The sequence below is a fragment of the Gymnoscopelus braueri genome, assembly GCF_963280865.1.
Source record: "Gymnoscopelus braueri genome assembly, chromosome: 3".
NCBI lineage: Eukaryota > Metazoa > Chordata > Actinopteri > Myctophiformes > Myctophidae > Gymnoscopelus > Gymnoscopelus braueri.
The window spans coordinates 38,581,080-38,593,841 of NC_137612.1; the positions used below are offsets into that span (position 1 = coordinate 38,581,080).

General features: G+C 43.2%; 1 protein-coding gene across 2 annotated transcripts in view; it reads left to right on the forward strand.

Annotated features, from left to right (window-relative positions):
* The first annotated feature begins 1,395 nt into the window (after positions 1 to 1,395).
* cacna2d2a (calcium channel, voltage-dependent, alpha 2/delta subunit 2a) overlaps positions 1,396 to 12,762 on the forward strand; it is a 291,322-nt gene continuing 279,955 nt past the window's right edge. For both annotated transcript variants that reach the window (XM_080424714.1, XM_080424715.1), the window contains exon 1: positions 1,396 to 1,822. In XM_080424714.1, coding sequence (XP_080280840.1) covers positions 1,695 to 1,822 — 128 coding nt within the window. In that variant the 5' untranslated portion in view covers positions 1,396 to 1,694. The remainder of the gene's footprint in view (positions 1,823 to 12,762) is intronic.

Sequence of the window (12,762 nt, forward strand, 5' to 3'; positions counted from 1 at the left end):
TTAGTCAGGGGATATTAAAAAAATCTTTGTAAAGGTGTCTAGTAACACATCTCACAAAGACTGAAATGCAGTTTCCCTAGGAGAATTTGTGACAGCTCCTGAAAGTTGGGGTACCCACCATAACCTTATGCGGGAAAAAAATATCAAAATTCTGTTTTAAGTAGCATGTGAGGGGTCAAACTAGGGTGTTTTTATGATTCTTTGGTGCAAAACAAATGCTTGCAATGGATTCAGAATCAATAAAACACCCTAGTTTGACCCCTCACATGCTACTTAAAACAGAATTAAATTTTGTTTTTTTTCCCCCCCGCATAAGGTTGTGGTGGGTACCCCAACTTTCAGCAGCTGTCAAAAATTCCCCTAGGGAAACTGCATTTCAGTCTTTGTGAGATGTGTTACTAGACACTTTTACAAACACATTGGTGAAGTTTTTTTTTGGTAAGGAATTTATTCCAAGATTGGAAATTTTTCTGCTAATATCCTCTGACTAATTATAGTTGATGTGTTGATGTATAGCTTGTAGATCTGCTACTTTCAGCGAAGCGATTTGGTGTACCTACAGGGGAAAAAGCCAGGGACCACCAAGTATAGAGCCCCCCCTGGGGGACCCCGGTCAATGAAGTAAATGGGGTTTAAGTGGTTATTCTCTATCTCAAGAGTCATTAATTAATGTATTATCTCACTGCAATATAATTGAATTGTTGGACCACTTGAATAGATGCTTTATAATAAACAGAGCACTGTCAAGGTGATTTTTAATGTTTACAGTTTAGTTACCCCTACCCACACAGGGTCTTATTACAAAAATAAATGTAAATAGGGACGCCAGCCAGGTTGAAGTCCAGTCTGTCTGTCCGTTTGTCGCGACCCAGAGAGGACAGCATGGAGTACTGCTATATACGGGGACAGGAGGACAGAGGACACAAGGACAGAGGACAGCATGGAGTACGGGGAAAGACAGGAGGACAGAGGACACACGAGGAGGAAGCTGGCCTGACGCGCGCCCCTGTCTGTTGCGCAGGCATATTTGAAGGAAGCACCGCTGTGTGTCGTCTTTCTTGTGCTCAACGCTGAACGTCCGTTTGTAGAGAGAGAGAGAGAGAGAGAGAGAGAGAGAGAGAGAGAGAGAGAGAGAGAGAGAGAGAGAGAGAGAGAGAGAGAGAGAGAGAGAGAGAGAGAGAGAGAGAGAGAGAGAGAGAGAGAGAGAGAGAGAGAGAGAGAGAGAGAGAGAGAGAGAGAGAGAGAGAGAGAGAGAGAGAGAGAGAGAGAGAGAGAAACGTGTGACTAATAAGGAGGCGGAGAGGAGAGGGAGAGAAAACGGAGCAAACGTGTGACTGAGGAGGGAGAGAGGAGAGCGAGCCAGTGCGCCAATAAGGTAGAGCATCAGCAGCAGGAACCAGCGGGCAGCCGCGTCAGTGTCAGTGCATCTGTGTATGTGTCTCTGAGCTGCCAATCCTCTAGTCCAGCACGCTGTAGATTGAGATTTCACTGCTCAAGTCTCTTAGGAAGGGAAGGAGGACGGAGCCTCTTCAACCAGCCTGCAGCAGCAGCAACAACCAACCCCACACACTTTCCCTCTGGAGCAGCTCGCCTGTTTATTCTTAGCTCAGCCCCTGTAAAGAAGACGAGACCGTTCTTCCGGTCCGCTCTCCAGTCTATTTATTCCCTAGTTTTCTTTGAATATTTAATGGAAAATGGCGATCTGCGGCTCCCAGACCTGCTACGGTGTCTTCTGTCTCTTCTTCTCGATCCCAACTATCCTGATCATATGCGTGTCCACGCCGCCGACCGCCGGGATCCAAAGCTTCCCCCAGCACTACACGTGAGTATAACCCACGACTATTTGAAGGGAAGGTGGGGGGGACGGGGGAACTAGGACAGGTGGGCCAGACGATCCGAAACACCGCTGTTTGTATCAGCGCGATGCTGCTGCTGACTGTCCCAAATTACACGACCACAAGTCCGTCTCTGATCTCCGTTTTGACATCATATTCTCTCTGGTTTATGTTGTCGTCGGTGAGGTTTTATAACTGTGCCTCGTTTCCAGCTGATTTGACACTATAGTCAGTATGGAATTAGACTACACACGCACCGGTAGGTGCGTGTGTAGCCTAATTCCATACTGACTACTACAATTAGTGAAATAATCCCGCGCCAGACAACCGTTATTGTCGTGAACATTTCAAATAACGCACTGGTCGTTGTTTTATTGTGATGTCTCGATATGACATGGTTAAGTAGACCGTGCTAACGTCAACAGCATCCCGTTTACGCGTGATGGATGGCTCAGCCTCCAGGACAAAAATAATGAGGCTATTCTCAAAGTCTTAAACTGGCCGTTATTCCAACCGCACCATCAAAATAACACTTTATATAGCTTTATTTATGGTTATAGCTTATTTATATGACTGGCCATTATTACACTTTCCACAATAGCCTATACTAAAATATGACCGTATTCATAGTTAAAAGAAGAGGAGCCAAAATGGACCGTTATCCACAGTGCACTTATGATATGAAGGAAATCAAATTCTTGCCTGATTATTCTCTCACCTCTTCTTTGATGTCTTGTTGGAATGTTCATCTGTACACACGATAAGCGGCATTTGAAAGATGAAAACAACTGCCAAATGTAAAAATGCTCACCTAAACCAACTTAAATTATTGCCAACTCTCGGATAAAAGTTAAGCACCGAGACTGAAGTGCCCTGTAGGCTAAGCAGAAGTTCATGCAAGGTTCGCAGATTTATTGATATATCAATACTTTTCACCATATATTTTTTTTAATTGAAAATGTATAAGCATTACAATTTTTTCTTTTTTAGGCAAGAATTATATTTTTGAAAATTAATGTTCTGATATTTTGTAGCTCAGATTATAGGCTACTATTCATTTATATAGCCTTATTTATAAGCCCTTCAGTATATTTGTAACTTATGAATCTAAATGCAAGTGTCAGGCCTACGATATTCTCTAACTCTAAGCTATTCAAATATCAAGTATTAAGCTGTTTTAGGCTATAACCTTCATCCATGAGCTGACGTGATGAAGGTGACTCAGAAATGACAGGGACGTGAATTCTCTGCACTCCAATATGAAAAGAATCCTAATTGAATTGCTTTATTTAGGTTGACCAATTTCAAATGCTTTATTTCATGTGAATATATCTTTAATGTTATGTAGGCTATGTCTTCATTATTATTTTATTATTATTCCTTATACAGACTGTAATTTAACCAACTTTATAGTAATTTAGCCATAATAAATCATTGTTTGTGTCTTTGTACCTCTGCAAGCATTTTTTAGTAAAAGGTTTCTTTAAGGAATTGTAATATATTACTTTCACCAGGGTTCGTTAACAGATTACTGTAATCCCAAATCCCTTTACCCATCACTCCCTGAGCCTGCCAATATTTCTATGTAGACTATTTGAAAATATTTGAATAGGATATGTAGGCTATAATCCACTATCTACGTTATATTGAGATATCTCCTGGGCTTCAAAAACTGGGTTTGTGTCACCCATATCAGTGTGCTATTTGTCAGAATTTGACAGTTACCTAATTAATGTGTACAGAGAGCTGCTGTGCCCATCCTTGAGGGCATGGAAGCCTAACACACAGGACGATGTGTGTGTGTGCGCTAGGAGCCCACATGTCTAGAGGAAACACTAAGTATGCTCTCAAATGAATTGTGACTGCAAAGCTGCAATATGTGGCATCTTTCTGGGCAGGTAGTTAGGCCCTATTTTGTATGTTGGGGCAGAGGGGACCAAAGAGCCATTTAGGCCTTTGTCATTCACTTAGTTTTGGTGCTGCAATTAACTGTTAGATTCTCAACATGTGTTTGTACGTGTGCTGTAAGGATGCTGAGAAGACAATGAGATGCTGTGAGAAGCATTTCCTGTTTATTTCTTTCCTCTACTACAATATCTTCAGGCCCTCTGTAGGCCTTACTGTGTGTGTGTGTGTGTGTGTGTGTGTGTATGTGTATGTGTATGTGTATGTGTGTGTGTGTGTGTGTGTGTGTGTGTGTGTGTGTGTGTGTGTGTGTGTGTGTGTGTGTGTGTGTGTGTGTGTGCGCGCGTGCGCAGGCACTCAATAGGGGTGGGGTAAAACCTCAAAAGGGTTTGGGCAGGCTCTCAACTAGGATCGGGCATGTCCTCAAAAGGGGAGGGGCAGGTCCTCAAAAGGGGTGGGGCAGGCCCTCAAAAGGGGTGGGGCAGGCATCCCCTCAAAATGCCTTAATTAAAAGACAAAAAGAAAACACAAAGCTGACAGTTATACCCAGATGGCAGTGTGCAACGCCTGCGTTGTCTACGCTACTGTATGGCAGCGAGACGTGGACTACCTATGCCAGGCAGGAGAGAAGACTCAATTCCTTCAATCTGAGAAGCCGCCGCCGCATCCTGGGCACATCCTGGCAAGACAAAGTGTACAACACTGATGTTTTGACACATGCTGGCCTCCCCAGCATGTACACACAGCTCAGACAGTGCAGGCTGCGCTGGCTGGGCCATGTGCATCGTATGGAGGACGGTTGCATTCCTAAAGACCTCCTATGGAGAACGCACGTGGGAGGAGAACAGGTCGTGCGCTACAGAGATGTCTGTAAGAGAGACATGAAGGCCCTTTAAATCAACATCAAATCCTTGGAAGCTCTTTCATCTGACTACATGAGGTGGATAAGCACCTTATACTGTACCAACACCTCATGACGGGGGGAAAAAAACTGTCAGACCAGAGGGCCCGCAGAAAAGAGCACAACAACGCAGACAGACCAACGACCATACATATGCGATCTCTTTGACCAAGCCACTCCGGCATAGGGCTCTACAGTCATAAGAGACGCTGCTCCAGACCAGACCCGTAGGATGTGCGACCCATGGTCAACCCTGACCGACGGAGGCCTATGATTGTTAATAATATAACAAAATGAATAAAAATCACACCCAGTGTGAAGTGGGCGGTGTGGTCACAGTGGTCATCACAGTGATGGAAGTTCACTTAAAGAAAAGTAATATTGTGGACCAACCATTGTACACCCCTAACTTAAAAAAAACATTTTTTTTTAAGTGCATAGTCCTATTTATAGGGCTATGCACATGTGTCATGTTTCACTAGCCAATCACAGTCCTGAATAGACTGTGATTGGCCAATCACGGTGCAGGGTTAGGGGGGTACAATGGTGGCCAATCACAGCGCAGGGTTGGGGGGGTGCAATCGAATGTCGATGTCCAAACCTCACATATAGGGGCGGTTTCACCGCCCAAAAACACTGAAATGTTAAATGTTGTGGGCCCTCTCAGGTATAGAATAGTACAAATGTATTGGCATCAATAAGGTGCAAATTCTGGATTTCAAAAAAGAAAAGAAAGGAAGGAAATGGAAATTAAAGGTAGGGTAAGTGATTTGCGTTGGTTAAAATAATTGTTAAATAGCTCTATATTCTGATAGTACTCATTGCTATAGAGTGTTTGTTCAGTATTAGGAGTCTCCTTGTCTCTCCACCTCTTTATTAAACAGAAAATGCATTTTCGTTTCAGTTTCAGTTTCATTTCCAATTTTATCCAACCAGGACAGAGAACTCAATCAGGATACAGATTAAACAAGTGAAATTGGAAGTGATGACACTAAGAAATGAGCATGCAAAATTGGAACTGGAACACTATACAAATTAAGCTTAAAAATGGGTACTTTCTCCTGATTGGCTGAGATTTTGACACCTACTGAAAAATGTATTTTCTGTTTATTAAAGAGCTGGAGAGACAGGGAGACATCTGTTACTGAAAAAACACTATAGCAATGATTACTATCAGAATATAGTATTTTAACCTTTTAACAAAATACTTTTTGTTTTAACCCAAAAATATCACTTACCCTACCTTTAATAAAATAAATATAGGAAAACAAATGATGACTCGGTTGTTTCCAAAGAAAGGTGATTCAACCTTTGCTAATGGATTTAGCCGTAGCTGAGTGGTTAGAGAGGCCATCTGGGGATTGGAAAATTGCCAGTTTGCCCCCTGTCTTTGTGTCGAAACTGTCCCTGAGCAACACACTTACAGGGCTCTGAACTAACTTTTTACAATGGTTGTACTGGTGCGCCTAACTTTTTAATTTAGGTGTACCTGTACATCATTCATTATTCTGTACATAATTAATACATAATCCAAGCAGAGGAAGACAGTGAAGGCAGAGAGAGATCAAACGGTGGAAGTTGAAGAAGGAAGAATGCCATGTGGAGTTAAGGTAGGAGTTAAGACAGGCACTGGGTGGCAGTGAAGAGTTGCCGGATGACCGGGCAACTACTGTATAATTGGTATGGGAAACGGCTAAGTAATTACTTAGGGGTGTCTTCGGGACAGATGAAGGAAGACGAGGAGACCTGGTGGTGTAATGAGGGGAGTACAGGAAAGCCAGATAGTCAAAGAAAGTAGGCAGGAGTTCAAGGAGATGTGGGGTAAGGCGAAGAGAGAGGTGGCAAAAGCTAAGGAAAAGGAGTGTGAGGAGTTCTATGAGAGGTTCGACACCAAGTACCAATTGGCTAGACAGAAGGACCGAGGTGGGAAGGAAAATTAAAACATGTCGGAAGGTCCACATAGGAAGGTAGTCCGCATAAGGAACAAATCCACATGAGGGAAGGTAATCCAACATCAGGAAAAGTTGTGTTCAGTGTGGCAGGCCAGCCTGGTGGAATCTCTGCAGAAATCTGATGGTCTGACTCTTGATGCTGTGGTAGAGCTGGCTGTGGTTGTCATCATGGTGGCGTGAACAGATTGTGGCTGGGGTGGTGAATGTCCTTGATGATACGTTGAGTTTTGACACGTACCGCTTCTTGTACAGTTTCTGAAGGGACTCTCTCTGGGATTTCCGTTAGCGGGCGGTGCAGTTCCAACTTCCCATACCAGGCGGTGACAGAGCCTGACAGAATGCTTTCAATGGAACTGTTGTACAGCCTGAGGATGAGGGAGCCCAGTCCAAAGTTTTTCAGGCAAAGGAACAGGTATAGTATCTTCTGAGCGCTTTTTAAGTGTGTGCCCCACTTGAGCTTCTCCTCGATGTGTTTCTCCACAGCTCCACGATCAGCTCATCTTGTTGACGTTGAGGGCGAGGTTCTTTTGACACCAGAGTGCCAGTGATCTGACGTCGTCCCCATAGGCCGACATTGTTGACTATCTGGCCACTCTGGTGTCGTCAGCATACTTGATATTGACTTTGGAGCTGTGTGTGGCTATGCAGTCATGTGTGTACAGGGAGTACAGGAGAGGGCTCAACATGCATCCCTGAGGGGCTCCTGTGTTCAGGGTCAGGGGGTCAGATGTGATGTTGCCCATTCTCACCACCTGTCGGCGGTTCATCAGGAAGTCTAATCCAGTCGCACATGCTTGGGTGCAGCTCGAAGTCTCTGAACTTAGATTCAAGCCTTACTGGGACTATAGTGTTGAATGCCAAGCTTTTAGTCCACGAAACAACATACGCACAGTACTTGTCCTTCAGCTTCTTGTCATCCATGTGCAAGAGGATGGTGTGCCATGGCAATAGCATCGTTGGTGGATCTGTTTTGACGGTATGCAAATTGACGGTATACAAATTGCCACGGGTCCAGCAAGGCAGGTAGCATGGAGCAAATGTAATCTCTTACTTGTATTTGTTGGCTGTTAGGGTGACATGTCTCCAGTCATTCAGGCATGTCACCTTGGAGTGCTTGAGGATGGACAGAATGGTGGACATTTTGAAGCTTGCGGGGACCACAGCCTGGGAGATGTTGAAAATGTCCACACTCCCGCCAGCTGGTCGCACCTGCCTTTAGGACTTGGCCTGGCATCCCGTCAGGGCCTGCAGCCTTTGCGGATCTTCACACATTTGAAGACTGTGCACACTTTGGCCTCCGAGATGGTTAATGGGCTGGTCTTCCCAGGTGGTGCTGCCGCTGGCTGGTTGATGTGGGTGGAATTGGTCTGTACTGTAGTAAATATTCAGGTCGCCGGAGAGGGAGGCAGATTTTCTGCACTTCTGTTTTTTTCTGTGCAGTTTGTCATTGTCTGTAGTGCCAGCCACGTAGTCCTGATATTGCAGTAGTGGAACTGATTTTTAAAATCTTCCTTGAACTTTGTCCTGATGGTGCTCTAGAGGGCCTCACGTTCCTCACGTTTGGGAAGCAACCAGAGAACTAGCCAACTACAGGGCATCTGTCCTTCTAGGTTTTGGGATGAAGACATTCGACTTCACAGAATTTGAAGCTACAACCAAAGTCGGATAATACTTTTTTGTTTGTGACCATACTAGGTAGAACTTTATTGATCCCCATGGGGAAATTCAGGTGTCATCAAAGCTCACAGTAAGCATGTGCAGAGATAGAAGATGAATACAAATATAATGTAATACAAATAAAAATGGGTACTGGTAGACTTAAAGTCTTGACAAGCCATAGGCATGTGGACTGATGCATAATTAATTAATACACTGTTAATCAATATTAAGCTAATATAGGCATATGATGTACAGTCTATCGCTACCAGTAATTTAAACATACATCTTTCGTCAATGAGTGGATATTATGTACAGAACAGATTGTTGATAGTGAATATGAGACGGATATGCACAGTGTCAGCCAGCCCACACGGTGTGTATATGGATAATATACTGTATGTGCAGTCAGTCAACAGAAACACTGTATCATGATGAGCTATCATCTCTCAGCAAGCATATATCACCAGTAAAACATTTACATCAGTTAACCTAGGCAGGCAACAGTCCTGGTGCTTTAGTGTACATCCCAGTATAGTCCATGTGCAATAGGGTCATTAATCTAGTAATGAATCCAAGAACAGAACAGAATGCATGGGGGTTTGGTTATGTAGCCTGATGGCTAGCACAAAGGACTGAAGTTACTCAGTCTTGTGACAGGGGACGATGGGTCTGTGGCTGAAGATGCTCCTCCTCATCGCCGCTAGCTCATCATAGAGGATTGTTGAGTTTGATTCCAACTACAAAGCTAGTACTGTAGGTGTCCACCATCTCCAGCTAGTCCCCACGGAGGGCGATGTGAGTTGGGAGACTCTTCTTGCTCCGCCAGTAGTCCGAAGGTCGCCAGTAGTCCGAAGGTGGTTGTTCTTGCACCACCCTACGAATCTCTCCACCAGGGACTCCTCCTCGCTGTCATCTGTAATGCAGCTGACAATGGAGGAGTCTTACTTCTGTAGGTGGCACGTTCTCGAGTTTAAGTGGAGGTCGTGTGACCTAATGTGCCACTCAGCTATTGTGTGTACTGTGAATGAACAGGGGCTGGAGGGACAGGGTTATGTTATTCGCACAGAAAAAGAAATAGAAACTTGTTCAAATGGATCTTCATACGTATATATTTTGATGGCTGTTGACCACATGAACCCTAGCAAAATCTATGCTTGTCATTTTATTTAGATTTATCCTTTTCCTTTGTTTATTGACTCTTACTCACCTGTTTGCTACTGTTGCTGCTAACATTTAGCTGCTTGTGGCTGTATGAGCGATTAACAAATAAACCCCTCTTGATTCTTGAATATTGATGACACCTGAGATCAATAGCGTTTAATCTATATCTTAATTATTTTCAAAGTTTTTGAAAGGTGTTTGAGTTATGAATCAGAATGGACAACATATGTGTGTACAGGGCCCAAAATTCTTTGCTACTCCTGTGTGTGCGTGCGTGTGTGAGTGTGTGCCTGCATTTAAGTCTGTATACATGTGTATGTATGTCTGTCTGGATGTGTGTCCACGAGTATGCATGTTTGTGTGTTTGTAGTCATACTTGTAGGCATGTGGGTGGTTTGTGGGTGTTATTAGCCTATTTTCTGAAATAGCTGTAGTCTCCCATTTGTTGAAATTTATGAAATAAATCGTGTGGTGAAAACTTCTTGCTATCAGTGGAATCTAAATGGACTGGATACACAATCTTCCCAAGGTAAATTATCCCCACTTACCTTAGTTGGTATGAGAGTCAGTGCAATTTCCCCGAACATTTTGCCATTTTACACACATACAGTAGGAAAATAGTCCCAACTTTGGCCCTGATGGATTTTCTCAGTGTTCCGCATGGATTATGGTGATCCATTGCAGCAGGCAGCAGCGTAATGTGATGATGACTGACTGACCTACAGGTCTTGTATTCAAACTCACTTCACTGCGTTCTCCACTCTCCCATTATTCTTCAAGTGCCTGGAAAAACAGCCAGGCAACAAATATAAAAGTTTTGCTATCGAAAAGACATAACATCAGACAGCATCGGTATTCTCCTTTGTTGTGTTTTGTAGAATGAGAATCTTCTGTGAAAGTTTTCTTTTCACTGAAAGTGTGAAGTGTGATTTATTCTTCGATAGTTGTGCAGCTGAGTCCACCACACTGCTATTTCCAGTGTGGTGACACAGCATCCAAGTATAAAGCCCCTTGCACACAGTCTGTTTATATATATATATATATATATATATATATATATATATATATATATATATAACATACATAACATACATAACATACATATATATATATATATATATATATATATATATATATTACATGTATATATTACATATATATATATATATATATATACTTAATGTATATATTACACATGTTGGAAGTCAGAGGAGCATGTGATCGCGCTGAAACCTTGACCCAATTTGTCATAATGTCATAGGTAATGTCTGACATCATAGACGACTGACGTCATAGATGACTGTCACAGGCTGGTGGTCACATGATGAAGTCAGAGACTCATATTGGAGCCAAGTCCAAGATCCACATTGGAGGGATACCGTTTTCTAGTTATACTAACAGAATCTGCTTAATTCACATTCACTTGCCCTAAATGTGTGATTTTGAGATCCGTCTCTCCATACATTAAGAGTGAATGATGTTGTTACTTCCGGTTCCTTGTCCACGGAGCACAGGAGCAACTGATAAAGACAATTCTTGATATTATATATGAATATTTGGATTGTCAAGAACTTGCAGTTAGGCCTTTCATCACATACACTGTCGCTTATGAACTTCTCTTATAAGCCTCAGTGCATGCCTTAGGAAGGAGTAAAGAATTACACTAGATCTCAACCACTTAAACCCTGTATACTTTGTTGCCTGTACTTGACTCCCCTCCATTTTTCCTTCTACACCAAATCTCTTTGCTGAAAATTTCTGATCTACAAGCTCAGATCTACAAACTTGTGAGCTTGTGAGCTAATTTTGCCGAATGTTCGCCTACAGTATTTTCGCCACCTATCATTATGACCAGAATAGGGACACAGAGGTTAAGGAATTAGCTGGCTTACAGAACATTAAAAGTGTGTACATTGTGCACACCTTGTATTATACCCTGTGCACATACCTACACTATTTTGTGTGTGAGTGTGTACATTATGTAGTTACATACTGAACACACTCACACACAAAATAGTGTAGGTATTTACACCCCACATATACTAATATGTGGTTAGTATGTGGATGTGTGGGCATTTACTGTACACTGCTCACGTTGTGTGTAATGTCTGCCTGGCTCGGGGGGAGAGGTATTGTCACTTTCTGTTAGCGTCACTTCGGTTCTGCTTCACTCTGGTCTCACTGTAAGCCAGTTTTCACTTCATTGCTTGGTGACCTTCTCATCTTGAGCGGGCGCTCTTCAAGAGGCCTGCCTGGCGCAATCCTTTTAGAGGCCCCTCTTCCTTACTTTTAATCCTCTCGCTATAAACACAAGCCTGCCGCACATGCTAACACTTCCGCGGCCGCGCTGCTTCTCGTCTGGCTCATGTCGCAGCCTGGATGAAACTCGTCTCTTAACTAAATGCTTTGGCGATGTTGCCTGCACTGTCTGTCTCTTCTCTGCAGACTTGTACAATTGAATAAATCTGTCTTCCCTTTTGTCTCCCCAACAAATCTTGACATTTAGAAGCTGACATTTCTGCCTGTCATCATATTAAAAAGACAAGCGCCTGTGTTGGGTTTGTGCTGTTGATGTCAGTGATTAGCTATCGGTCGGCTGCTAGAAGAGAAAGCCTGTCGTGGAGTCGGTGTCTCGCTAAGAACAACAAGACAGAAATTGTTTGGCGCCGTCGGGTGAAAACTGTGTATTTACAAAACCGTTACCAGCTACTTAAAAGAAGCTGCGTTCCAATGGAGCCAATGTTGTTATTATTCAGTCACAAGCTCATGTTAATACTAGCAAATCAAAAATAGCAGATCTACGAGCTTGTAGATCGGCTATTTAAAAAAATAACATTTGAAATATGGAGATACAAGGCTTTATGCCCGACAGCCACGATTTGTTCATTGGCTTGTTGTCTGTCACTTCTTGCCGGGCTGCTGTAGTCAGTCAGAGCTGAACCGTGGCAGTGCATTCAGAGGGTGGATCCAGTTCAGCAGCTTGGCCCCCATGCTGCTGATTTTAAAAGGATCTGGTGAGCATCTTGATCCATTAAATGATTTGTTGCTCCGTGGGAGATGTACTGCGATGAGATCCAGTCCTTTGATCTCTTAATTCCAAACTTGGCTCCGTTTACAGAGCACGCCGCTCCTGCTTATGGTGCATTTCTGTCAGACCTGAGCTGTTTTATTACCCAGTCCTTTAAATGTTGGCCACTGGTTCTGGCCAAGGCAAGGCCGAACAGGGCCAAAACCACACAGTAAAAATCCTGAGTGTTCATTTAAAGCTACAATGCGGGACTTGTTTTAACCAGCATGTCTATTCTTGGGGGGACATTAGTTTTGGTATAGGATGTAGATCGACCATTTT